At 53.1% G+C, this 27,368-nt stretch overlaps 1 protein-coding gene across 6 annotated transcripts; it reads right to left on the bottom strand.

The window, feature by feature from the left end:
• Positions 1-3,730: 3,730 nt before the first annotated feature.
• On the bottom strand, positions 3,731-27,368 carry LOC308572051 (insulin receptor substrate 1-like). Of its 6 annotated transcripts, none has more exons than XM_081167865.1 (4): positions 26,896-27,368; positions 24,516-25,413; positions 16,530-18,209; positions 3,731-4,530 (listed from the first exon to the last, which is right to left on the bottom strand). In XM_081167865.1, the coding sequence occupies exons 2-4, from the start codon at positions 24,865-24,867 to the stop codon at positions 4,523-4,525; spliced, it is 2,040 nt and encodes a 679-aa protein (XP_081023991.1). In that variant the 5' UTR covers positions 24,868-25,413; positions 26,896-27,368; the 3' UTR covers positions 3,731-4,522. The 6 variants fall into 6 exon arrangements, with proteins under 6 accessions (XP_081023991.1, XP_081023992.1, XP_081023993.1 ...); XM_081167866.1 differs by having other exon boundaries at positions 26,956-27,368; XM_081167867.1 differs by having other exon boundaries at positions 27,008-27,367.

Below are 27,368 nucleotides of genomic sequence, written 5' to 3'. Positions count from 1 at the left end.
AGGAGCACGTACGACGTGGCAGCCCAGAGAACTGCACTCTGCACGTGCTCAGAGGCAGCCCCGAGCATCCAAAACGGAGCTTGTGGCGACTTCCCCCCCTTCGTTTGTGTATTTAAGAATCGGGAGAAAGGTTTCCTTTTTACTTCATTTTTCCCCTTGAAAATTTTCAAAAAATTAGAATCACAGACCACTTGAAAAACTTGACCGCTTACTGTGGCAGCACCTGAACTTTGGAACTCCCTGCCTCATGAAACCAAGCAGGCGCCTGCACTCTACACTTCTCTGCACCCGCTGGAGTCGTTTCGGGTTTAGACGTGCCAACCCAGATGCTTAGAAAACTGGCGCAAGTTCCAGCCTGTTTTTTTTTTTAGTCTATAGTTAACTTTCAAAAAGTTTTAAATGGCCGTTATTATTTTACGGCTTTTATATTTTTCGTGAACTGCTTTCAAGTCTTTTTTTGCAATCAAGCAGAGTGTAAAAATTTTACGAAGCAAATAAATAGCGCACGACGGATAAGGCAGAACGCCGCGCTTGGAGAAGACTCCTGTGTGACCTGGAAGTCTGCACGCTTCCTCTGGGACCGTAACCCTATTTTCTGGCCTGCCCCCTGCGTGAGGGCAGCTGTAAGGGGCTGTTCCCACAGGTCCCTGGACGCGGCTCCCTTCTCCTCCCCTCATCTCCCCTTTCCCAGATCTCTGGCTCCCCACTTTCCTTGGGGATCAGGTAACCCACTCAGCTGCCGCCTTCCGTCAACACCGGGGTCCAGCCGCCGCCAGCTGCTCCTTCCACATCCCAGAAATCCACACACACACACATTTCGCACGGAGAAATGAGATATGAGGGGCTGACGTTTTCCACCCGACTCCTTAAAAGTAGGATGGAGCTGGGTTCGAATCCTTGCTCCCACCGGTGCAAAAGGCAATAAGGAAGATTAAGGCAAAATTTGGGCGAAAATGACAGCAGCAATCAAAAATTCAAAAAATCTATACCGAATGGGAATGCGTAGGGGAATACATGATATGGTGTTAAAGCAGAACAGGCAATTGTTAAGAGCATAAGGACAAAAGAAGGAATTATAATTCAACGGTTTTCAAGTTACTCTATTTTATCAAAGCAACTAGGAAAAAAATATGTGGTGATGGGAAGATCTCACACAGGTGAAGGGAAGGAGTGGGGAGGAGGGGAGGGTTAGGTTAAATTTGGGAAATAAAATAATATAGGGGACAGCAAAGGATATAATAGATTCTTACAGAATAGTAATGCTGTATATTGTAACCAGAAGTTTAAAGGGGAAGTGAATGTACTTTTAGTATTTTCATTATTATAATATTATTATTTCTTATCAGTAGAAGGCAATGTTAATTTAGACTTATTCGTTTTGTTGTCTGTATAATTTTTTTAAAAGTCAATAATAAAAAGATTTAAGACTAAACGTCAGGAAGGATTTCATGAGGGCGAGGGGCGTTCGGAAGCGGTGGAAGGCGGTCGGCTCTTCTCAAGTTCGATTCTTCGGCTACGATTCCTGCATGGCAACGCGGGGTTGGTCTAGATGTCCGCTGGGGGTACCCCTTCCAACGCCACAGTTCAGTGGAGGGGAAAAAGGAAAGTCATCATAGCAATCTAGTGACCGAATCCGGCCTTCCTCCTCTACAAAACCAGTTTTTCACTTTGCATCACGTCGACGGCGCTTTCCGAGCCAAAAATATACAGTACGGCTGCCTTTTTGGCAGGGGTGTGTGTAAATAAATATGTGTATATATATATATATATATACCTCGATTCAAGAATCTCGCAGCCTTTTCACAGGGAGCTGCCTTAACTTGTGCGGCAATTTTTTAAGGTCCACCCAGCTGCTAAGAGGGGTTTTCGCCGCAAGGCGCTGTATCCCCAAAAAGACAGGACCCGAAGACGACGCTTCAATCTCTAAAGCCCCAGGCAAATCAAATCCTCTGGGCAGAGTAACTATTGAATCACTGCGTTTTATAGTGTTGGAATGGGACCCCTGGTGGTCATCCAGCCCAACCCCCTGCGATGCAGCAATCTCAGCTAAAGCACCTCTGACAGGTGGCCATCCGATGTCCGCTTAAAAAACCTCAGAGGACCCCTTCACCCCCATGGATTCCCTCGCTTGCCTTCTCTACCTATGGCTTCTGTCTCTGGTGCTCAGGATCATGACGGACATGAGAAAAGATGGAGGAGAAAAATCAGCCTCCGTGGGGCTAAGGACCTATAGCTTGGGGAGGCAACCTAAGGCCCGGATCCGGCCCAATCGCCTTCTCAATCCGGCCCTCGGACGGTCCGGGAATCAGTGTGTTTTTACATGAGTAGAAGGTGTCCTTTTATTTAAAATGCATCTCTGGGTTATTTGTGGGGCAAAGGAATTCGTTCATATATTTTTGTCAAAATATAGTCCGGCCCCCCACATGGTCTGAGGGACGGTGGACCGGCCCCCGGCTGAAAAAGTTTGCTGATCTAAAGGAACGGCTTCTGGTTTCCTGAATGCTGTTGTCCGGTCCAGGTGAAAGCGGGGGGCCAGGCTTCTTTAGGGCTGGGGTGAAAGTTAAATTTAAAAAGAAATAAAAAGGGGGGGGGAAATTGCGGATTTTGCGCTGAGCTCTGTGGGGCTTAGAGGACCCCTGAAAAAGTAGGGCAGGACTGGAGAAGAAATGGCCCCTCCCGTCCCAGGAGGATTCAAATTGGGACCCTCTCTCTACCTGCAAGAGAGGAGGAGCCACCCCATACCAGGACTACCCCCCAGGAACCTCTGGGGAACAGCTCTTGCTGTTGGAATCTCCCTTCATGTAACCTGATGTCCTGGGTTCGAGTCCTCCCTTCCAGATCAGCAGGAAAGACGCTTGCTCCTGTTCCATGGGACAGCCCTTGATGTTGGCTCTCATATCTCCTCATCTCCAGGCTAAACATCCGCAGCGCCTTCAACCGTTCCTCATCAGGCTTGCTTTCCACACTCTCGGTTGCCTCCTTCTGTGCCCCTTCCAGCTTGTCAATGTCCTCTTTAAATTAGGGTGCCCAGAACCAGACACAGGACTCCAGGTGGGGTCTGACCAAGGCAGGATAGAGCGGGATTATTCCTTCCCTTGATCTGGACACTAGACTTCTGAGGATGCAGCTGAGAATAGTATTAGCCTTTTTTGCCGCTGCATCACACCGTTGGCTCATGTTACACTTGTGGTCCACCAAGACCCCCTTTTCACATGTCCTACTGGGAAGCCAGGTGTCTCCCCACTTTTAAAACTGCTTGGGTCAGAGTTTGGGGGGGCCTCAGGCCCACCTGCCCTGCTTCCCTTGGGTCACAGCGGTTCTCAACCTGTGGGTCCCCAGATGTTGTTGGACTACAACTCCCATCATCCCTGAGCTCTGGCCTTGCTAGCTAGGGGTGATGGGAGTTGTAGTCCAACAACATCTGGGGACCCACAGGTTGAGAAAGGCTGCACTGGGAGTTTGCGAAAAAAGAAATTCAGCCCCACCTGGAACCACGGCTGAAGCTGGAGAGATACCCATCCAACCTGTTTAAAAACCTTAAGAGCACAGGATTGTAGAGTTGCACGGGGCTCCCAGAGGTCATCCAGTCCAACCCGCAGGAATCTGAACGAAAGCATGCACTGGGGGGGGGGGGAGAACCGCCCTCCTGTGGCCCTGCTGCAACCCACCCTGGCTCCAAAAGGGGCAAGACACCCCCATTTCCTCCCCAGAACTTCACCCCACACCTTCGTTTTCCAGTTCTGAAAATCTATTTTATTTCCAAATACGAGAGAAGCAAATAATGCCGTCAGTTCCCAAGAGCAGAGAAGTGCGAGGCGTTACGAGACGGGCCCAGGGGAGTTTCGGGGAACCCCAAAATATTCCCTCTCTCTCTGCAAACTGCTGCAGCGATTTGGGGGGGAATCTTCACAGGAGGGCGCAGGCACTTGAGTCGGGTGGGGCGTTTGGCCACAAACGACACAGAGGCGAGACACGGGTTCAAGGAAGCTGCCTCTGAAGCAAAAAAAGCAGTACCCTTTAGCATTTCTTTTTGCAAGGGGGACGACGACACGTGTGTATTTCCGAAGTTAAGCAAATAAGTTCTGGGGTGCACGCTCTTCCCATAACTCCCGTGGCTTTGCGCTATAACTCCCAGGGAGTTGTAGCGCAACGCCGCGGGAGGGCGCCAGGTTGGGAAACTCCACCTTGCAGAATCGAATTTTGGCAATTCGTTTCCCAGACTTACAGAGGTGGCCAAACAAACAATCCCCCCCCCCAAAAAAAAATCCCACACGCGCACCAACCAATAAACACAGACACATCTTTGGTGGCAAGCAGGTTAGGGCACAATTCCAGAGTTCTCCCATGGGGAAGGGGGGGTAAACACCCCCCAAAAAAGGCACTTTACGTCCAATGAACTGCGGCCGAGGGGTGGAAAAAATAGAGAAGCCAATATTGCTATAGTGCAAAAAATCCCAACAATCGTGAAAAATGATGTCGGCGACAAGGGAGGCCGGTTTGCGTATCTTCCTTGCTGGCGGAATCAGGAATCTGAAATGAGAGAGGAGGAGAAAAAATAAATCTGCTTCAGGCACCAGGTCAGCCAAAGAAAGGAACCCAGAGATGGGGCGAAAAAGAGGTTTAAGGGGAATTATTCCTCCCGGTCAGCTTTTCCCCCCAGACACTTTGCACGTGCTCAGAGGGGCCCTGTCCCTTCCTTCCTGTTGGCAGAGGGGGCCTTGGAAGAGACCCCAGCAAGGCGCCTCCCAGCAGCCACAGGGCACTTAAAAATTAACAACAACAACAACAACAATAATAATAATAATAATAATAATAATAATAATAATTTATTTATACCCCACCCATCTGGCTGGGGTATCAATACTGTCCTTAATTCTTAATCCGCTTTTCCAAACCCAGCCCCACAAGACCCCCCCCCCAAATCTCCGTAAGAGAGTGCGTTGTCCCCATAACTACGTCTCTCGTCCAGCAAGAAGCCAAGTTTCTGGAGCAACGAATAAAAAAGGAAAATACTAAAAAAAAAAAAGGGGGGGAGTTGTGTGTGCGTGCCAGGGTGAGACCGCAGCAAAGCTCTCCCTGGTATGAAAATTATAGTCTGGGCCCGACGGATTGGGAACAAGGTCCCAGTGTCATTAAAAAGAGAAAACCAGAACGCCCTGGGCTGTGAGGGCCAGGTCTGCTCAAGAGAAAAGAGCCTCAGAACCTAGGAGTCTTCAGGATCGGGGCCCCCTGCGGCCTCAACTGGGAAACTCGCAAGCAGGATTTGAACTCCTGGCTACTGGTAGCCCTCTCCTCCTCCATGGATTGTGGCAGGGAGTTCCACAGTCTAAGAGGGAGTTTTCTTTTCTCTGCCCTGAATCTCCCCAAACCCAGCTTCACTGGATGCCCACGAATTCTCGTTTTGTGGGGAAGAGATGTTTCTCTGTCCGTTGCGTAATGTCATCAGCTTCTATCTTGTTGCACTGAACTCGCCTTTTCTCTCAAGGACAAAGCCCCGGGGCTGCGCAGGGGAGGCCCTGTCACCATCGCAGGGGGTGAAGTTTAAGGATGGAAACTGGGGGGGGGGCAGAGAAACAGCGAGGGGGGGCTGGAAGAAGAGATGGTGGGAAGGAAGGAATATGAAATAGGAGGGAGGGAAAGGAAGGAAGGAAGGAATATGAAATAGGAGGGAGGGAGGGAGGGAGGAAGGAAGATGAAGGAAGGGAGGAAGGAAGGAAGATGAAATAGGAGGGAGGGAGGGAAAGGAAGGAAGGAAGGAAGGAAGGAAGGAAGCAAGGAAGGAAGGAAGGAAGGAAGGAATATGAAATAGGAGGGAGAGAAAGGAAGGAAGGAAGGAAGGAAGGAAGGAAGGAAGGAAGGAAGGAAGGAAGGAAGGAATATGAAATAGGAGGGAGGGAGAAAGAAAGAGGAAGGGAGGAAGATGAAGGAAGGGGGGAAAAGAAGGGAAGGAATATGAAATAGAGAGGGAGGGAGGGAGGGAGGGAGGGAGGGAGGGAGGGAGGGAGGAAGAAAGAAAGAAAGAAAGAAAGAAAGAAAGAAAGAAAGAAAGAAAGAAAGAAAGAAAGAAAGAGGAAGGACGATGAAGGAAGGAAGATAAAGGAAGATGACGAAAGGAAGGAAGGAAGGAAGGAAGAGATAAAGAAAAAGAACAAAAGAAAGAAAGAAGGAAGATGAAGGAAGGAAGGAAAGAAGGAAGGAAGGGAAGGAATATGAAATACCTCGAGTTATGAACGCTGCGGGTTGCGCATTTTTGGGTTGCGGTCCGTGCTGAACCTGGAATTACCGGAATGGGTTACTTCCAGGTTTCGGCGCTCGCACATGCACAGAAACGCAAAATGATGTCATGCGCAGAAGCTCTGAATCGCATTACGCGCATGTGCAGACGTAGCACTTCAGGCTGCGGGTTGCAAATGTGTCTCCCGCACGGATCATGTTCGCAACCAGAGGTATGACTGTGGGAGGGAGGGAGGGAGGAAGAAGGAAGAAAAAGGAGGATAAAGGAAGGAAGGAAGGAAGGAAGGAAGGAAGGAAGATAATGAAAGGAAGAAAAAGGAAGGAAAGAAGCTTTTGTGGCACACCCCAAAAAAGGAACGAGTGGAAAATAGCTTAGAGGAAAAGAAGGGCAGCCCTGGATCAGTGGTGGCCTGCAGACTGGATGTGGCCCCCAGGCCTCTCTATGTGGCCCTCGGGACCCTCTCCAAGGCCACTCCCCTCGCAGACCTTGCTCCGCCCCTTCCTCCAGTGATTTCCCCTGGGCCTTGAGCTTTGGCAGCGGGGCAGAGGATGGAGAGGGATGTGTGCAGAAACTGTCCCCCTTGCCATGAAGGCGAGAAGGAAAGAAGGGAAGGAAGGGAGGAAAGAATTGGGGGGGGGGAGAGAGGAGCAGCGGAGGAGGAACTTGCCCCCCCCCCCGCTCTCCAGGGACGGCAAGGCGGCCTCAGCTGTCGGAGGAAGCAGATAAATATAGAGAGGAATTTTAACAGGGCAGGTGAGGATTTGGGGGAGGACGTCTTCTCTTCAAGCCCCCAAACCCGGGGGGGGGGGGGGAGAGCATGCAAATAGGTTTCTCCCTTTCCTAGAGTGCAGCCCCCACCCTTTCCCCAACCAGATGCTTTGGTTGGGGAAGGGGGGGGCAGCCACCTACGAAACTCACACTTACTGCAATGGGCTCTCAAGACGCGCCCATTTCGCAGCTGGGGAAAACCGAGGCTAAAAAATCGGGGATTGCTCCTTTGTGGGCCAGCAGAGATCCCGGGGTATAGAGCGCTCTGGAAATAATCTGGTGGGGGCAGGAGGGGACAGACAACGAACGATGGGAGATTTCGGGCAGATAAAAGTACTTTTTCGCATGGACTACGGAACTCCCCCCCACAGGAGGGCTGTAAAAGAGGACTGGGCAAATTCCTAGAGGGGAGGGCTATCGATAGCCGCCGGCCGCAATGGCTACACTCTGCCCTTCACAATTCGAGGCATCAATGGTTCCGAATACTTGTTCCTGGAAACGGCAGGAGGGAAGAGTGCCGGTCTTGTGTTCGAATCCTGATTTCGGGCTCTCCCCTGATGGGCATCTGGTTGTGGCCGCTGTGAGAACAGGGTGCTGGTTTAGAGGGGACCCCTTTGGTCTGATCCTGCAGGCTGTTGAAGAAATCTAAGAACTGACACCTCTCTGTTAAAAGCAGGAAAGGGTTTGTATCATGTCTCTGGAGAGGTGGGGGGGGATATGGGGCTGGGTGATTAAAGCCTGACATGGTTCAGGGTCTCAGTACCTTAAGGACCCCCTCTCCCCATACATAGCACCCCGGACCCATCACTCTTCTACATCCCCTCCCCACCAGAGGGAGGCAACAAGAGAACAGGGCCTTTTCAGTGGTGGCGCCTTCGTCACATATATTTAGACACCAGGCAAAAACATTTCTCTTCAGAAGAATGGCAGATGAAGATGATGGATTTTTCGGAGCTGGCCAACCTAACCGGAAGAGTCTGCAACCAGAAGGAGGACGAGTATCAGGAAGAGTGGATTAAATTTAAGGATTACTTAGTTAAATATGTTAAGTCAAATTAACTGAAAGCAGCTTGCAGATACTGAATTGGCCTAGGATTTTATGTTAAGGGATGAATTAATATGTTTAATTTCATAAGGTGAAGACCTAAGGGGGTTAATGTTTAAGTTAAATTTTATAAGAACTGTGATTTGGAAATCCGTTAAAAGGACATGCAATGAAATTCAACCAAGGGGAAGCGAGGAAGTCACTTAACAATGATAATACAGTGGTGCCTCGCAAGACGAAATTAATTCGTTCCGCAAGTTTTTTCTTCTTGCGAGTTTTTCGTCTTGCGAAGCACGGTTTCCCATAGGAATGCATTGAAAATCAATCAATGCGTTCCTAGGGAAACCGCCTTCAGACCAGGTCCGGGGACAGTCTGTCCCCCGACCTCTTCTGAAGGCTGGGGGGGGGGGACAAGGGCTTCTGAAGGCTGGGGGGGGCTGGGGGGGGGAACAAGGGCTTCGCTGCCGACCCCCAGCATTTTAAAATCTCCCCGGGACACGGGGAGATTTTAAAATGCTGGGGGTCGGCAGCGAACGCTTCGCTGATCCCGGGACGGCAGGCAGATCTGCACCGCCATCCAGAGCGGGGCAGGACTTAGCGCCCCGTTTGGGATGGCGGCGCAGATATGCCTGCAGTCCCGGGACGGCAGACAGCTCTGCGCTGGCATCCAGAGCGGGGCGGGACTTAGCGCCCCGCTTGGGATGGCGGCACAGATGTGCCTGCAGTCCCGGGACGGCAGACAGCTCTGCGCTGGCATCCAGAGCGGGGCGGGACTTAGCGCCCCGCTTGGGATGGCGGCGCAGATGTGCCTGCAGTCCCGGGACGGCAGACAGCTCTGCGCTGGCATCCAGAGCAGGGCAGGACTTAGCGCCCCGCTTGGGATGGCGGCGCAGATGTGCCTGCAGTCCCGGGACTGCAGGCAGCTTTGCGCGGCCATCTGGAGCGGGGCGGGCTTCGCCCCCCGGCTCCCGATGGCCGCGCAGAGCTGCGCTAATCCCGGGACGGCAGACAGCTCTGCACCGCCATCCCGAGCGGGGCGGGACTTCTCTGCTGTCCCGGGGAGATTTTAAAATGCTGGGGGTCGGCAGCGAACGCTTAGCTCCCGACCCCCAGCATTTTAAGATCGCCCGGGGCAGCGGAGAAGTCTCCGCTGTCCCGGGAAGGCAGGCAGGGGGGGGGGAGCAAAGACTTTTGCCCCCCGCCGGCCTTCAGAAGAGGTCCAGGACCTCTTCTGAAGGCCGGCTGTGGGCGAAAGTCTTTGCTCCCGACCGCCAGCATTTCCCTATGGGCTTTCGTCTTGCGATGCAAGCCCATAGGGAAATTCGTCTTGCGAAGCGCCTCCAAAACAGAAAACCCTTTCGTCTTGCGGGTTTTCCGTCTTGCGAGGCATTCGTCTTGCGGGGTACCACTGTAAGTGTAATTTTCAATAAGGCTATGATTTTTGTTTGTTTGTCTTATGTGTTTGTTTGTAATGTTGTGAAAACCAATAAAAAAATTTCCCCCTCCTCTTCAATGGCCTTTGGCCATGAAATAATCTATGGCCTGTTAGAGCTGGGGGGGGGGCACTGTTATTATGATTATTTTATTATTAAGCTGCATTATTTATTATGCTGTTACGCTTTTTATTACGGCGCTCTGCAAAATGTGTTCTTAATGTTGTACACCGACCTGGGATCTTTTAATAAAGGGCGGTATATAAATTGAATATATTATTATTATTATTATTATTATTATTATTATTATTATTATTATTATTATTAGGCTGCCAGGGCAACAGCCCAGTCCCCCATTATACCCACTCCATATTTCTCCAAGGCAACTGGTATTCTGTGGCGGGCTGCCTCTGAAGCAGGAAGTAATACAAAAGCAATTAATTTATAATTATTAATCAATCTGTTGTGGCAAGCAGCAGCCTTGGGTAGACGCCCATGGGATTGGTCTAAGTCACCTTTAAAAGCCCCCAAAGCAAGCCAGTGACTAACCCCCACATCATGTGTCAGGGAGTTCCACATGCTAAGCAGAGCACAAAGGCCTCAGAGAGGGAGGAAAATGCCTCTTTTTGTGCTACTCCTGGTTTTCCCCACTCCAGTCTCCGAAGCCCAAATGCTTCTGCCGGTCATCCGAGGGGAGACCCCCACCCTAATTCTGTCCAGGGATCTTGGCCCTGCCAAGGTGGCCTTAACTTAAACCTTACAGCTGTGAAAACACCTCTCCAAATTAGAGACCTGAAATTAAGACGGGGAAGGAGGCCGGCCAAGATTTTTCAACCCACGGCCAGCTCCACCGTTTGCAATGCCAGAGGCAGCGGCGGTGCAGTGGTTAGAGCACCACACCAGAACCTGGGAGAGACCAGGGTTCAAATTGTGCCCCACATCCAGGAAGTTCACTGGGAGACCCCTGCCCAACTAGCCCGCCTCACAGGGTTGTTGTGGGGGTTAAATGAGGGGGGAGAGGACTGCATACGAAGAGCCTGCTTCATTAGTTCAACGGCCCCTCTGGTCCCACAGTGGTCCGTGGCAAGCCTGCAAGCAGGATTCAAACACAAGACCCCCCTCTCTTCTCCCTACAGCTTCCTGCACCTCCACAAATTTGTCTTCTAAAGCCATCTGGGCTGCTGGCTGGGGCTGCTTGCTGTGGGAGGGAGTTCCGCAGGTTAACCGCGTGGTTCTTTTTTATCTGCCCGATCAGGTTTTGTGTGATGTCCATGAGTTCGAGTGCCGCACGAGAGGAAGGAATACTTTCTTCCATCTTTAAGTTTACAAATTTGAGCTCCCTGGGGTGGGAAAAAGAGGGGATCTAATTTGCAATTGAATAAATGAATATGCAGAAATTGGACAGGGGGCTGTGTGGCGCCCTAGCTCAGCCCAAATACAGAGCCAGGCTTGGCTGCACACCTGCTTGGCCTGCAGAAGGCCCCATGCTTCATTTCCCGACAGCATTTCCAGCTACCCCCTGCCTGAAACCCTGGAGAGCCGCTGCAGCTGCCGGCCAGTGTCTGCAATATTGCGCTAGGGGGAACCCAAGTGTCTGGCTGGGCAAGGGCTGCAGTTCAGTAGCAGAGCGCTTGCTAGGCCTGCAGAAGGTTGCAGGATTCAGTCCTGCACTGCGCCCACGCTGGCAAGGTGCCACCCCTGCTGCCAGCCTGTGTCTGCAATATTGAGCTACCCGTGGCTCTGTTGGCCTGCCTCGGGATAATGACGTCCCTCTCCTCCCCGCCCGAGGAGAGCACAGGGACCGCAAACTGGGACACCTGGGTACGTTGCCAGGAGTAATTCCGGACCGCGTTGTGCCACCAGGTGAGCCTCGCGGCAGGTGCGCCGCCAGGTTGGCGGCTGATAAAGCAAAGCAAACATGCCCCAGGCCTTGCAGGGAGGTTTGGAAATCACCGTGGTTAAGGAAGAAGCCAAACCCGACGTTTTTCCTCGCTGGGCAGAGTAGGGGAGATGCTAACCTGTTTCCCAAAATTGCAGGAAAACGCTTAAAGGAGTTTAGAGGAAAGGCGAGCAAATGGTGGCGTTGTAGAAGTTTGCAAAATTATGCCCGGCAGGGAGAAAAGGGATGGGGGGACGTTTTCTGCCCTCTCTCTTGTAAGATTCGAACTCGTGAGCAGCCCACACAACTGAATATTGGAAGGTGGAGGGGGGGGAAAGATATTTCAGTTGGAGACTATGAAGGATAATGGCTGAAGGCAGCCCTGTTTAGGGAAGCTTTTAATGTTGAATAGGTTATTGTATTTTAATATTCCATTGGAAGCCGCCCAGAGTGGCTGGGGAAACCCAGCCAGATGGGCGGGGTATAAATTATTATTATTATTATTATTATTATTATTATTATTATTATTATTATCAGTCTCTCATTGTTTAATTGGTAGATTTCTCTGGCATTTATTTTCAGGAAGGGGGAGGTACAGTGAAACCCCAAATGGGTGATGAAGACGGAATTTTACTCAATAAACATATTTTAGAAGTTTACAGAGCCCTGACATTTATAAATTTTAATAATTGACTGCCTGCTTTTATGTTCTTATGTTCTTTGTGTACTGTGTTAGTTTTATGATGTTAGCCGCCCTGATCCCGGCTGCGGCCGGGATAAAAATAAATTATTATTATTGATGAGATTTCAGAGTTGATTGTTAACGACATTTGCTCTTCATTACTTATTAAAACGTATGTCTGCAAAAAGAAAAAGAAAATGTTGGGAAGATGAAAGAAAGCATGTGGTTGACCTACGGAACTCATGTCCACTGGAAACAGTGACAGCCACCGACCTGGGGGACTTCCGAAGAGGATGAGACAAACCCATGGAGGAGGAAGAGGATAGGGTTCTCGATGGCTACTAGGCAAAGCTGTCAACGTTTCCTTTTTTTAAGGGAAATTCCCTTATTCCGAATAGGATTCCTCGCAAGAAAAGGGGAAAGTTGACAGCTATGCTGCTAGCCGGAGTGGCTCTGCTCAGCCGGAAGCAGCACTACTTCTCTGAATACATACAATACTTTGAAACAACTTAGGAAGGCTGCGATTTTTTAAAAAATACCTAGCTGTGCTGGAAGCGCAGGACCTGCACCCGGGACCCTTTCAACCTACAATTCTAGGGGGCAGACTCTCCTTCGCTGGAGGTTTTAAGCAAGAGGCTGCGTGGACCCCCATCGCCAGCGGTTCTGTAGCTGCGACTCCTGATCCGAAAGGGGGTTGGTCGGGGTGACCCTTCTTGGGGGGCGGTGTCCCCTCCCAGCAGTTCTGCGGCCCCGATCTAGCCAAGGGGGGGGGTGCCTCAGGGTTCTGTCCTCTCCCCCATGCTTTTCAACATCTATAGTGGTACCCGCCCTGTGGAACTCCCTCCCACCAGATGTCAAAGAGAAAAATAACTATCAGACTTTTAGAAGACATCTGAAGGCAGCCCTGTTTAGGGAAGCTTTTAATGTTTAATAGGTTATTGCATTTTAGTGTTTTGTTGGAAGCCACCCAGAGTGGCTGGGGAAACCCAGCCAGATGGGTGGGGTATAAATAAATTATTATTATTATTATTATTATTATTATTATTAGGCTGAGTGTTCATCAGTATGCGGATGATACCCAGCTCTACCTCTCTTTCAAATCAGAACCAGCGAAGGCGGTGAAGGTCCTGTGTGAGTGTCTGGAGGTGGTTGGAGGATGGATGGCGGCTAACGGATTGAGGTTGTATCCTGACAAGACAGAAGTACTATTTTGGGGGACAGGAGGCAGGCAGGTGTGGAGGACTCCCTGGTCCTGAATGGGGTAACTGTGCCCCTGAAGGACCAGGTGCGCAGCCTGGGAGTCATTTTGGACTCACCGCTGTCCATGTAGGCGCAGGTCAGTTCTGTGTCTAAGGCAGCCATCTACCAGCTCCATCTGGTACGCAGAATGAGACCCTTCCTGCCCGCAGACTGTCTCGCCAGAGTGGTGCATGCTCTGGTTATCTCCCGCTTGGACTACTGCAATGCGCTCTACGTGGGGCTGCCTTTGAAGGTGACCCGGAAACTACAATTAATCCAGAATGCGGCAGCTAGACTGGTGACTGGGAGACCACATAACACCAGTCCTGAAAGACTTACATTGGCTCCCAGGACATTTCCGAGCACAATTCAAAGTGTTGGTGCTGACCTTGAAAGCCCTAAACGGCCTCAAAGGCCCAGTAGACCTGAAGGAGCGTCTCCACCCCCATCATTCTGCCCGGACACTGAGGTCCAGCGCCAAGGGCCTTCTGGCGGTTCCCTCACTGCGAGAGGCCAAGTTACAGGGAACCAGGCAGAGGGCCTTCTCAGTGGTGGCTCCCGCCCTGTGAAACGCCCTCCTACCAGATGTCAAAGAGAAAAACAACTACCAGACTTTCAGAAGGCAGCCCTGTTTAGGGAAGCTTTTAATGTTTAATAACTATTGTATTTTAATATTTTTGTTGAAAGCCGCCCAGAGTGGCTGGGAAAACCCAGCCAGATAGGCAGGGTATAAATTATTATTATTATTATTATTTATTATTATTATCAAGGGACCTCCAAGCCACCGTGTCAAAGGAGAAGCGCCTGCCCCCAGCTTCCAAGCCAGGAGCAGCAGTGACCTTTCTCTCCCTAACCCAAAAAATCACTGCATGTTTCTCAATCCCGTCAGGCTAGGAATAGACTTTTAACAGCCCCTAGTAAATGCTTCCGCGAAAAGCCTGCCTGTTTACCCGGGAGGAGGAGCAGCCACGGAGAGGAGAGTCTCTCCCTGTCAGCAGGTTTCATAGAATCTCTGAATTGTAAAGTTGGAAGGGGCACCCAGGGGCCATCTAGTCCAACCCGCCCCCCCCCCCCGGAAAGCAGAAATTGCGGCTGAAGAATCTCATGACAGGTGGTCACCCAACCTCTGTTTAAATGCCTCACCCGCACCACGCCTTTAAAGCAGAATCACACAGCTTTAAGCAGACACGGCTTCCCCCCTGAGAATCCTGGGAATTGTAGTTCGTTAAGGGTGCATCCTGGGAATTGTAGTTCGATAAGGGTGCATCCTGGGAATTGTAGTTTGTTAAGGGTGCATCCTGGGAATTGTAGTTCGTTAAGGGTGCATCCTGGGAATTGTAGTTCATTAAGGGTGCATCCTGGGAATTGTAGTTCGTTAAGGGTGCATCCTGGGAATTGTAGTTCGTTTAGGGTGCCAAGAGGAGACCCGTATTCTCATCCCTGAGGTTCCCAGCGAAGAGGAATTGCAGGTTTGCGAGGGGATTAAGGGAGTCTCCTCAAAACCCCCAGCCCCTTTCACAAAGCACGACTCCCAGAATCCTTTGCGTCCAGGGGCGTTGATTGGTTTGTGTCTTCATTCCCAGTTTTATTACGGGTTTCGTGTTTTTACCTATGTGTTTTTATGCTGTGAACTGCCCCGAATGTAGGAAAATTGAACAAATAATGAAAAGAAACGGCCGAACTTTAAACGGATGCAGCCGTCCTCGCCCCCCAACCCAAGAATCCTCTTTGTCACGCTGCAGAGAACGGCTGCGAGATGTATTGATAGATCGCCCAAAACCAGTTTGAAGTCCACATCGTGATATCGGTTTCATAGTTTTGGACCTTGCAATATATCACGAATCATGATGTGTGTCAGGGCTGCGCGACATATATCCTCCAAAACGGGTTTCAAGTCAGTATAGCGATACCAGTTTCCTAATATTTGATCTGGAGATATATTGGAAATCATGATGTGTGTCTGCTTTGCAAAAACCACAAAGTGGGGGAAACTGTGAAGCCAGCAAATGTCTCTATGTAGCTCTGTCCTTATTTCAGACATTGCGATACAGTGCTACCTTGGTTCTCAAACGCTTTGCTGGTTCCCAAACGCCGAAAACCCGGAAGTGTTCCAGTTTTCAAAAAAAATTTGGAATCCGAAAGTCCAATGCGGCTGCCGGATATTGTTTCCAGGGCGCCTGCACAAATCAGAAGCTGCGCCTTGGTTTTTGAACATTTCAGAAGTCAAACGGACTTCCAGGATGGATTAAGTTTGGCAGCACTTTTGTTTTCACTATTTATTTTGCGTTTTTGTTTTTGGAGGCTTTTTTGGTTAATTTGTTTTTGTGACTGTGTGGAACCCAGTTCAGCTACTGATCGATTGATTGCATGACTGCGGAACAATGACTATCATCAGCGCAGATAAAATTTTTTGTTTAATTTTTATCATCACAACACTGCCTTATTTATTTTATAGTACAGTAAATTGTTTATTGCTTTCATTTTATGGATCAATGGTCTCGTTAGATAGTAAAATTCAAGCTGTCTGAGGGGTTGTTTTTAAAAGTCTGGAACGGATCAATCCGTTTTGCATTGCTTTCTAAGGGAAAGAGCGCCTCAGTTTTGGAACGCTTTGGTTTTGGAACGGACTTCCGGAACAGATAAAGTTTGAGAACTAAGGTAGCACTGTACAGTGGTACCTCTGGATGCAAACGGGATCCGTTCCGGAGCCCCATTCGTATCCTGAAGCGAACGTAACACGCGACTGCGCGACTCGCCACTTCCGCACATGCGTGTGACGTCATTTTGAGCGTCTGCGCATGCGTGAGCGGTGAAACCCGGAAGTAATGCATTCGGTTACTTCCGGGTCACTGCGGAGCACAACCCGAAAATGCTCAACCTGAAGCGTATTCATCTTCATCCTGAGGTATGACTGTACAGTGGTATCTCTGGTTTTGTACTTAATTCATTCCGGAGATCCGTTCTTAACCTGAAACTGTTCTTAACCTGAAGCACCACTTTAGCTAATGGGGCCTCCCACTGCCGCTGCACTGCCGGAGCCCAATTTCTGTTCTCATCCTGAAGCAAAGTTCTTAACCTGAAGCACTATTTCTGGGTTAGCGGAGTCTGTAACCTGAAGCGTATGTAACCTGAAGCGTATGTAACCCGAGGTACCACTGTATACCAATATATCGCGATGTTCAGATGGTGATACAGACATGTTGTTGAAAACCAGGTACCTGCCCCACCTTCCCGCCGACACCACTCACCTGCCCCCTCTGAGCTCGCCTTCTGCCCCCGCAGCTCCCCAGAGCGGTGGAAGTCAATGCTGGCATAGCTGTGGATCACCCCAGCCGGAGTGGGCACCGCTGGCAGCCGCAGGACAGGCACCGCCTCATTCGCCAGGTCCAAGTCGATGTAGTTCAGGCCCGGCTCGACTTGCGCCTCTCCGGCCGGGGGCGCCACCCCATTCCTCTCCGCCTCGGGGAACGTCTCTGAGCAGTGCCGCCTCCTCCCTTGCGAGCGGGCACGTACCAGTCGGGTCCCGGGTGCCATCTCGGCGTAGTTGTCAGATGCCGACGGGGCGAGTCCCTCTGGCGCAGCCCCGGCCGACATGTTGATGTAGTCTGCAGCCGCCCAGGACCCGAACTCGATGCTGATGTACTCGCCAGCGCTGCGGGGCGGCGCTTCCGCTTCCCGGCAGGCGAAGAGGGTCCGCGGGTGTCCGCCCGCCTCCTCCAGGCTGTCGGAGCTTGTGGACGAGGACCCGGAGAGGTGGCGGGGGCCGAAAGGGCGCAGCAAGGCCTCTGGGACGTGCTTGAAGGAGCGGGGCAGGGAGAAGAAGGGGGCGCCGCCAGGCAGGGGGCTGCGCTCTGGCGGGGTGCTGGAAGCCGAGTGACTGGCGGACGACATATCCATGTAGTCGCCGCCGCCGGGGGATTTCGCCCACCGGGCCGCGCCGTCCGGGGAGCTGCCGCCGCTGGGGGACATCAGCATGTAGCCTCCTCGCTCGCGGGACGGGGAGGCGCTGCCCGGCGCCATGGGCACATAACCATGGTCCTCCGTGGGCACGCCAGGCAACATGGCCATGTAGCCAGGGTCGGAGCCGCGGAGGTTGAGGCCTTCCGGGTAGCTGGCAGAGACGGCGGGCGGCTTCCTCCGTGGCAGACCCTCCTTCTCCAGCGCCACCGGGGGCAGAGAGGACCGCTTGTTGGCCTCCGCCGCCGCCGCCCAACGTGCCAACGAGGCGCTGTCTGGCGAGGCCCTCTTGCCCATGGTGACGTAGTCTAGTTCGCCTCCCACCAGCAGGTAGGCCAGGGGGTCGGGCGTCCCGGCAGGACGGCGGCACTCGCCCGGGCTGGAGCCGCCTTCGTCCGACGAGACGGCGCTGTAGTCGCTCAGGGAACTCGGCTTCCGCGGCCCGGGCACCTTCTGCGCCCCAGGCACGTGGGGAAGGCAAGGGGTGCTCTCCGGACGCGGGCGCCAGAGGAAGGTGCCCTGGCCGGCCGGAGGGTTCCCCGGGTGCTGCCGCCGGGGCGGCACCGAGATGGGCGTGGAGGCCAGGGGCTGGCTCTTGGTACGGACCCGGAAGTCATCGCTCAGCGCCTTCATGGCCTCCAGGATGGTCTCGTGCATGTTTTGCGCCACCACCAGGTCCTCCACCTGCATCCACAACTCGCCGGGCCCCGTGGCGGCCGAGCGCCCAACCTCCATGAAGAAGTAGTTCTCTGAGTGGCCGCAGCGGCGGACGCTGAGCAGTTGCAGGACCACAGCGGCCACGTCCGAGTTCAGCCGGACAAAGTCGATGGTCTTCTCCGTCAGGCAGAGGAGGTAGACGCCGGCCAAGTTGCGCGTGTGGCCCAGGCCCCGGGGGCGCAGGCTGACCTGCCAGACCTCCTTGAAGGGCGGGCGGGGGGAGGAGGCCGAATCGCGGCCGAGGGGGGCATTTCCTGCGAGGGGGGGAACGAGAGAGGAAAAGGCGAGTGAGAAGGAGGCCGTTCAGTCAGCTGCAATTCCTGCCTTGCAGGGGGCTGGGCTGGATGACCTTTGGGGGTCCCCCTCCCAGGTCTTCTGTGATTCTGCAAATAAATAATTGTACAGGGGGAAAGTACCTCTGAAGGTCTTTTGGACAACCAAGGCAGTAATCTCAAGTAAAGCATACATGATGGTGCAGAGAAGTTCCTTTCTCCTAACTCAGAAGGCACACCGACCAAGCTGAGTGTTGGAGGAGGGTTCAGGAAAACCACGGGATTGTAGAGTTGGAACGGGGTCTAAGGGTCATCTAGTCCAACCCGCTGCAACGCAGGGATTTTTCACCCAATGTGGGGATCAAACCCACAACCCTGAGATGCAGGGTCTCGTATCCCAGCTAATAGTAGCGGGAGACAGTCCAGGTCCAGGCCAGGTGGAAATGAGCAGAGGCACTGCAGTCGAATCCCGGGCAGACGGCCATCCCACCTCCGCTTAGAAACCTCCAATGAATCATAGACCTGCAAGTTGGAAGGGGTCCCCGAGGGTCATCTAGCTGAACCCCCTCCAGCAAGGCAGGAATCCTGTCTGCAGCCGTCCCTGGGTGGCCGCAAACTACCGACCTTCTGGTTAAAAGCAAGATGCACTGACCCTGGGCAGAGAAAAGGAAGCGCACAGTTGGACTGCGGAACTGCCTGCCACAGGAAGCAGGCGTGACCACTAACCTAGAGGACGGGACAAATTCACAGAGGAGGAGAGAGCTACTGAAGGTGACTAAGCCACGAGGGCTATGCCCTGTGCTCCACAATTGGGGGCAGCGGCGCTTCCGAGGACCAGCTGCTGGACGCCGCAGGAGCGGAGAGTTGCTCTTGCACTGGGACCCCGCAGGATCTGGCCATGTGGCAAGGAGTGCTTTGGTTATTCAGTGGGCTGGAGGGGGGGAGGACAATGGTTGGGGGGCACAGAAGGTGAAGGCAGTGGGCGGATGGAAAGAGAATCGGGTAAACAGACCCAAAAACAGCCGGGCGCCCTGGCAACAACCGCCGTGCGCGCGTCACCTGGGAAGGAAGGAGAGGGACCGGTTGCCGGGGAGATTGTGGCAGGATAATTCAAAGCCCCCCCTCGCCAACCTGAGGTTAACTCCGGGGTTCGGGAAAGAGCAAATGTTTAAGCTAAACAGTTGGGGGGGAAAAGTCGAGGGGGGGAGAGGACAGAAGATGCTCAGAGAGAAAGGTGTTGCAGGTCCAGCTGTGAATCACAGACACACACCCCCTTCTCAAAGTAGGGGGGACGGGGACAACAGGATTTAATAGGGGGATTGTGTCAAGAGGTAAGGGGGCGGCAAAGGGGCGTTGGAGGTGTAAAATCCAAGGAGTGCAGAGTCGGAAGGGGCACCCAAAGCACATCTAGACCAACCCCCCTCTTGGAAAGCATGAGTCGCAGCAGACATTGCAAATGGCACCAGACTTCGATTAATGGATTTGATTAATGGCAGAATTGGATAAAATGACAGGAAGAATTTGAAACCGTCAAGACCAGAGATTCACAGAAGATTGGAAGAAATATACGAACTACTTGAAGGGCGGCTGTAGTCAACAAATCACGCTAGTAGGACTACAAGGAGTTTTGTACGGAGAAATATATATGAAATATTGCAAAGTAGAGAAAGAGCAGAGGTATTAGTTATGAGATTTGAATGTAAGAAATGTATATGAAGCGAACAGATGGGAAAATTTTCAGATGCAATTGATGGAAGTAAAAAAAGATGTAAAAGTATGTTTAATTGCTGCTGAAAACGATATGTTAAAAAAACTAATGTTTTTTTTTTAAAAAATGACCACTATGCTTTGGAAAGCCGGCTGCATCTGGGTCGCGCTTGCGCCTTTCGCCCGGCCGATTAAATCACGCTGGGTTTTTAATAAATGCGCAGTTACCCATTGCCGCTTTTGAGTTTTATCATTCGCTTCCTTCGCAGGCCAAGTGGAAAAGCACTGCTCAGAATAATGGGTTTTCTGGAAGGGGCACTGAGGATGGGGTTGTGGGACCAAGGTGTGTGTGTGAGGGGGTAACTCCTCGCCCCCCCCCCCAAAAAAAGAAACTGCTGGTCTGGACCCAGAACTCCCTGTGTGCCAGGAGAACCCAGGAGTCCTGGGACCTGCCTCTCTGCCTCTCTCTCCCAGGAAAATCAGCCTCCCCCCCCCAAGGAATAGTATAGGGGGGGAGAGGAGAGAGACAGAACATTATGTACCAGGCGGCACATACCAGCTGCGCACACAAACATACATCTCCGACACCGCAAGCTGCAAAATTGGAAAAGGGGAAAGAGGTTTTGCAAGGAAGCACAGCTTGAACCCAGAATAATTCTTGCAAGGGGAGAAGGTTTTGGGTTTGGGTGACACCCCTGCGCGCCCCGCCGGGAGCAAAGTTCAGGGCAGGCTCACACCCGCAGAGGCCAGCGCTTGGCACGGGACCCTCCTGACCCCGCTCCAAGGTTTGCCCGCAGCCAGTTCCCTCCTCCCTGGCAGGCCGGCTCCTCACGCCACGCCTGCAAGCGCTTCTGGGCCAGGATACGGCTGGCTGGGCTGCAGAGATCTAGCCCAAAGGTCCCAGGGAAACCTTTGCTCCCAAAGCAGCCTCAAGCCGGGGGGAGGAGAGGGACACCATTATCCTGAGATAGGTCAAGAGAGCCATGGGGAGCTCAATATTGCATGCACTGGCTGGCAGCTGCGCTTGCACCTCGCCAGCGTGGGTGCAGTGCAGGACTGAATCCTGCAACCTTCTGTAGGTCTAGCAAGCGCTCTGCTACTGAACTGCAGCCCTTGCCCAGCCAGACACTCGGGTTCCCCCTAGCTCAATAGTGCAGACACTGGCTGGCAGCAGCTCTCCAAGGTTTCAGGCAAGGGGTCTGTCTCCCCGCCGTACCTGGAAATACTGTCGAGAAATGAACCATGGGGGCTTCTGAATGCCAAGCAGGTGTGCAGCCAAGCACCCTAGGAACAAATCAAGGTTCTAGCCCTCATTGTTTTGGATTAAATGACGACATAGGAAGCTGGTGCCGAGACAGACTCTAGGTCTGTCTAGCTGGATATTGTCTACACTGGCCGGCAGCCTCCCTGGCCCAGACCAACGAACGGCGCCTGCAGAGCAACAAGACCCTGGGAGCAAGGAGGAAATAAATAGCTTGGATAATTAGCAGGGGGTAAGCAAAAAAGGTTATGCAGAGGCCCAGGAATCACGCAAGGGGAGCAAAGAGCAATGGTTAGAGCAGCCTTCCCCTAACCTGGGACCCTCCTGCAGGCTGGGGCTGATGGGAGTTGTCGTCCAAAAAAGCTAGAGGGGACCAGGCTGGATAAGAGCACAACAAAACGGGGGGTGGCGGCATTACAGGGTGGGTAGGGGTCTCCCAGAGGCCATCTAGTCTAACCCCGTGGCCTGCAGAGGATGTGTTTGTGCTTGCCAATCTGTGAAATGGGCTCAAAGGACCTCTGAGGACCATCAGGTCCTGATCTTGGGCTAGGAGACACGTTGAATCACAGTACTGTGCAGGTGAAAGGGACCCCCAGGGGTCATCCAGCCCACCCCACTGCAATGCACCCCGTGTCTCTAGCCCTGTCACCTGCTCCCACCTGGAAGCGAGAAAAATAGACCCCCAGGCAAGAGATGTGTGTCTTTCCCAGCCCTCCTGGGATCAAACTGGGAAACTTCTGCGTGCAAAGAAGTTGATTTATCACATTTATATCCCGTACATACCCGCCCTCCCCATTTCAGCCTCGAAACAACCACCCTGTGAGGTAGGCTAGACTAAGAGCGAGTGACTGCCCCCCCCCCGGGCCACACCCTGGCCTCTCCCAGGTCCTAGGTCCAGCGCTCTAACCACTACGCCACACTGTCTCTCCGAAACAGCTGGAGGGCACCCAGGTTGAGGAAAGCGGGCCTGGGCATCTGACTTAAGATGCAGAAGGTCACGTACCGCAGAGAAGCTCCGTCACCACTGTTTTTGTGGAACAAAACTGCCCCTCCAGGAACCCCTGGGGGAAATCACAAAACCATAGATTTGGAAGGGGTTCCCAAAGGTCCTCTAGTCCAGTGTTTCCCAACCACTGTTCCGCGGCACACTAGTGTGCCGCAAGATGTTGCCTGGTGTGCCGCGAGATGTTGGCTGGAGGGAGGCGGGCGAGTCGGGCGGCGAGAGGCGGGGCGGCGGCGGCGAGAGGCCGCCCAGCGCGGGGCTCTCGCCGTCTGCCTGCCTGGCTGCCTGCGAGCTCGGCGGGCAGCGCCTCTGTCCGCAGCGCCCGCCTCGCGGCTCTCATTCCCTGCCAAAGCTCACCCAGCCAAGCCGCGCTCTCCTTCCTGCCTCGCTTTGCTGCCTCTTCCCCCCCACCCCCAAAGCTTGGAGGTTCCCCGGCAAGGGGGAGGGAAAAAAATTGAAACTTACACTTTCGTGCGTCCCTCCCGGCGTGACGCTGCGCGCTGATGTCACGGGGCTGTAATGGTGGTGTGCCTCGAGATTTTTTTCATCAAACAAGTGTGCCTTTGCCCAAAAAAGGTTGGGAAACACTGCTCTAGTCCAACCCGCTGCGTCGGCGGAATCGCCAGTTTAAAGGGTCGGAAATCAAAGACACGCCTCTGCTGGTGGCCCTGGAAAAGCCCCCCTTGGGTCACAAATGTGGGCTTGCAGGAAGAAACAGACTGAAGGTAGCTTTGTGGAGTAGAGCCTCCACAGCTCAGCAGGGTATAGCCTCTGCCACTCGTGCAGAAGGCTCCCAGTTCAACCCCTGGCAGTTATCATCAAGTATGGGTCTACCCAAAACCAGAGAGAGCTGCTGCCCACCTGTGTAGGCAGTACTGCGGTAAATGCACCAACGGGCCTGGAGGGGGAAGGTTTGTGGCTTGGTGGCAGGACACCTGCCTGGCATGCAGAAGGCTCAATCTCCAGGGAGGGCAGGGGAAAGACTGCCAGCCAGTACCAGGCAGTATTGAGCTAGGTGGGCCGATGGCTGACTGACTGCCGGTCAGTACCAGGCAGTATTGAGCTAGGTGGGCCGATGGCTGACTGACTGCCAGCCAGTATCAGGCAGCATTGAGCTAGGTGGGCCGATGGCTGACTGACTGCCAGTCAGTACCAGGCAGTATTGAGCTAGGTGGGCCGATGGCTGACTGACTGCCGGTCAGTACCAGGCAGTATTGAGCTAGGTGGGCCGATGGCTGACTGACTGCCGGTCAGTACCAGGCAGTATTGAGCTAGGTGGGCCGATGGCTGACTGACTGCCGGTCAGTACCAGGCAGTATTGAGCTAGGTGGGCCGATGGCTGACTGACTGCCGGTCAGTACCAGGCAGTATTGAGCTAGGTGGGCCGATGGCTGACTGACTGCCGGTCAGTACCAGGCAGTATTGAGCTAGGTGAGCTGATGGCTGACTGACTGCCAGCCAGTATCAGGCAGTATTGAGCTAGGTGGGCCGATGGCTGACTGACTGCCGGTCAGTACCAGGCAGTATTGAGCTAGGTGGGCCGATGGCTGACTGACTGCCAGCCAGTATCAGGCAGTATTGAGCTAGGTGGGCCGATGGCTGACTGACTGCCGGTCAGTACCAGGCAGTATTGAGCTAGGTGAGCCGATGGCTGGCGCCGTATAAAGCTTCCTATTGCATCGCTCGCGTAAGTAAGCCACGCTTCTGGTGGGGAATTGAGGTCCCAGGGCCAATCCCTGGAGAGCCACTGCTGCCAGCCTGTGTGGGCCATGGCCTGAGCTGAACAGCAGCAGCAGCAGCACCTTAGGAATAAATAGAAAAAAATTATGAACATCCCCCCTCCCCAAGACGTGTTTGGCTTAAAAGGCTGAAGATACTCCAAGAAAATAAGGAGAGCCCACCCAGTTGGGGATCCTGTTTGACAGTGGCCAAATCCCCCTTATAATTAAGAATCAAGATAGACTGCCACTGGGCCTGCAGGCTCCACAGCAGCATCAGAACAACCCTGCTGGATCAGGCCGGGGGGGGGGGCATCTAGTCGGGCATCCTGTCCCCACGGTGGCTGAAAAATTGCCTGTGAGAAACCAGCAAGGAGGATCTGAGCACGAGAGGAACTCAAGAGTAGCCACTGACCGTTCAAATCCTGCAGCAGGGAGTTAAAGAGTTCAACTCCGCGGGTCACATGCATGAATTCCCCCCGGCGCAGGCCAGGCGGAGTGGCATGGGTCAGGGGCACAGAAACTCCTCGCCATGCCATGCCACCACGATGCTCTCATGCCACCCCCCCTGCCAACGTGGACCCCCCCATCCCACTCACCCTTGGAGTGAAGCTCCACCAGCGCCGCGTACCACGCCTGCTGCTGTTCCGCGTCCTCGGCTGCCACTCCGAAGGTGCCGTCGCGCCCGTAGAGCACGATGAGGTGCCTGTGCCGGGCGTCCGCCCTCTTGTTGACGTTGAGGGCGCTGGCCAGCAGGTAAGTCCTCTTGGGGCGCGTGCACAGCCCCCCCGCCCGGAACTTCTTCTCGTTCTCGTAGTACTCCAGGCGAGGGGGGCCTCGCTCGCTGCCGCGCCGCAGGACGAAGAAGCGACGGCGGTGGGACTTCTGCTTGCGCAGGTAGCCGCACAGGTGGACGTCCGAGAAGGCGGAGTCGGTCACAGAGGGGTCCATGGCCACCGGGACTCTAGAAGCCCTTTGCCCAGCGCATGCCAAGGCCCGGGAGGGGGAAATTAACAGAACAGACTCTTGCTAAAGCAACAGATGGCACAGAATCATCCAGTGTGATGCCCTGAGTACCAGATTTCGGGCACGTTATGCACACAGAAAAACGTGAGGCCAGTTTTGGTGCCAGGGACAAGGCAAGCCACATCCAGAGGACCCCAGGGCACAAAGGGGGCGCCGAACAAAGAGTGGCTGGCCGATTCGGGAAGGAATGAGGAGGGGGAGCCCGGCTACGTCCCTGTCTAAGCAACAAGAGACCACCTTTCCGGGGTGTCGCGCGGCGGGAAGAGCAAAAGGTCCTTCCGAAGCTGTCCGGAGAGGTTCAGAGGCTCACATCCCAGGAGCAGCAGTCATCCCTTGCAAATCGGAAAGAGCCTCAGCGAATCGCTTCCAGGACCCATCCGCCCACCAGGTTGGCACAGAATAGCTTCCCGTCTCTCAGGCTCAGGTGTCACCAACTCTCTCCAGGTGTGAGATTTAGTTCATTTCTTCCTTCTAGAGGGAAAACATACACACACAAAAGCACGTACATGAGTGTGTCAGCCAAGTTCTTCCAAGTTGCAAAGTCACAAAAAAGAAGAAGGGGGAAAACTATGGCCAGACGCCGAAATTGTGTTTGTAACCTGGAGTTTTTGCAATGATCTTCTCCCCCCATGCCAAAAAAACCCTTGTTTGCCTTGGAAGGAGAGTCCTTTTCCAGCAGACAAAGTCTCCTTTTTTTTTTTTTGCAAAAGCTACCGCTTGCAGTTTGATTCTAATAAAAATCACATGCGAAGAGAGCAGGAAGGGGAAAATAAATCATCGCAGTTTTTTCCATGGCAAGTGTGGCGCTCTCTGTACTTAGCAGCTGCTAAATAAAATAAAAAATGTTTGCGCTCCACCTCCCACCCCTAAAAGAAAGGGAGGGGGATGGATTCATTGCAAAAAAAGTCTTTCAGGTGCCATTATTATTATTATTATGGGATGGTAATAAGGAAGGAATGGAATCAGGTCATGAGCTCCTTTGACTGGCCAGAAGGAATGTTTATGGGTCTTCTCATTAACCTGGGCTTGCCGTGGGGGGAGAACATTTTAATGTGCTTTCTAGGCACCCCCCCCAGCCCAGCAGAGAACATCTAGAGGGGTTTTTGCATCATCTCAACGCTGCAGACCGAAAGGGAACTTTAACAGGGAACATCTGCTCCAAAGGGGAAAAAATGTCAACCGCAATTGTTGGCAAAATTTGGGATTGTGTGGCAAACTCCAGAGCTTAGTGCAAGTTCGCAAATTTGTTTTCTCTAATGCAGAAAACAAAAATAATATTTTCTTCCATAAAAAATAGATGTTGGAACCACCGTGCAGAGGCGGCTCTGAGCCCTAAGCAAGGAAAACAGGAGCGACTGATAACAGGGCTGAGGGACCCCAGAGAAGCAAACACGTACGGCGACTCCCGACGTACCCAAGTGCCACATACACACGTGAACAGAAAATAAAAGTCGCCTTTAAACCTGCAAGATGAGGCTTCCCGAGGAACGCATTCCGAAACGACAAAAGTGGGTGAAAGGAGGGCGCTGGGGGGGGGGGGGTAGAATTGGCCAGTTTGACACACATGCGCGGAGAGGGGCGACTGTCTTTTATTTTTGCCAAGTGTTTTGCAAGAGCTGGGGGGGGGGATAGGGAAAGCTGGCTTTTCAAGCGCAGAAAACGCAGCTGGCTTTTCAATAAATAAACAAGTCAAGCCTCCGATTCGCTCCCAAACCTTTTTCCAGAAGAGAGAGAGGAGGGGCGCGCGCGCGCTCCAATGGTCACCCAAGACCTGCAAGAAAAATGTAGGGCGGCCAAAAAAACAGCAACTTGCGAGCCGCTTCTGCAGCCGCCTCTAGCCAAGCAGGAAAAACAAATTTTATAAAAAGGGCTGGGGAGGAGTGCGGGGTTTAGCAAACCAGGGATTCCCCCCTCTCTCCACCCGCAAACACACAGGCGCGCCCCCAAACGCACCTTCCTCTCCTTTTAAATCGCAATTAAACCTCCTTCCCGCAAGGCGCAGGTGCCATTAACCTGGCCGCGGCTTGCAATCCTGCTCTCCCTTCCGCCTCTTGCCTCCGCGCACCGAAGGGCTGCAGCTGGTGGGTGGCAAGGGCTTTGGGGGGGGGGCGCGCTCCCCTCTTGCAAGCTGCAAGGATGACCCTGCGCCTCTTCTCCGCACACCGACCACGTGCCTCTCCTTTCTCTTCCTTCTTGCGGCAGAGAAACCAGGACCTCTTCCTCCTCCTCCTCCTCCTCCTCCTCGACGCGTCTGGGGTCTTTAACTGCGCTCCCGGGTCCGCGGAGGCTGCCAAGGATTTGGAGAGGTTGGGCGCGCCCGTTACGCAGCGCGGCGCGGGCCCAGCAAGGCTCCTCCGGCCCCCCCCCCACTTTGGGCTCCCTCCCAGGCTGGTTTATCCTCATGCAAACTGCAAACAGACCCACAT

The sequence above is a fragment of the Podarcis bocagei genome (genome assembly GCF_964188305.1).
Source record: "Podarcis bocagei genome assembly, chromosome: 13".
NCBI classification, from domain to species: Eukaryota; Metazoa; Chordata; class Lepidosauria; order Squamata; family Lacertidae; genus Podarcis; species Podarcis bocagei.
Note: the sequence above shows the minus strand (reverse complement) of the source record. Positions and strands in the feature narration are given on the sequence as shown.

Bases quoted from the DNA above. Each gene is read 5' to 3' on its own strand.
- LOC308572051 (XM_081167865.1), bottom strand. From the start codon at position 24,867: ATGGACCCCTCTGTGACCGACTCCGCCTTCTCGGACGTCCACCTGTGC. The intron at 18,210-24,515 runs GTGAGTGGGATG...CCCCCCTCGCAG, and splicing joins GGTGGAGCTTCACTCCAAGG to GAAATGCCCCCCTCGGCCGC.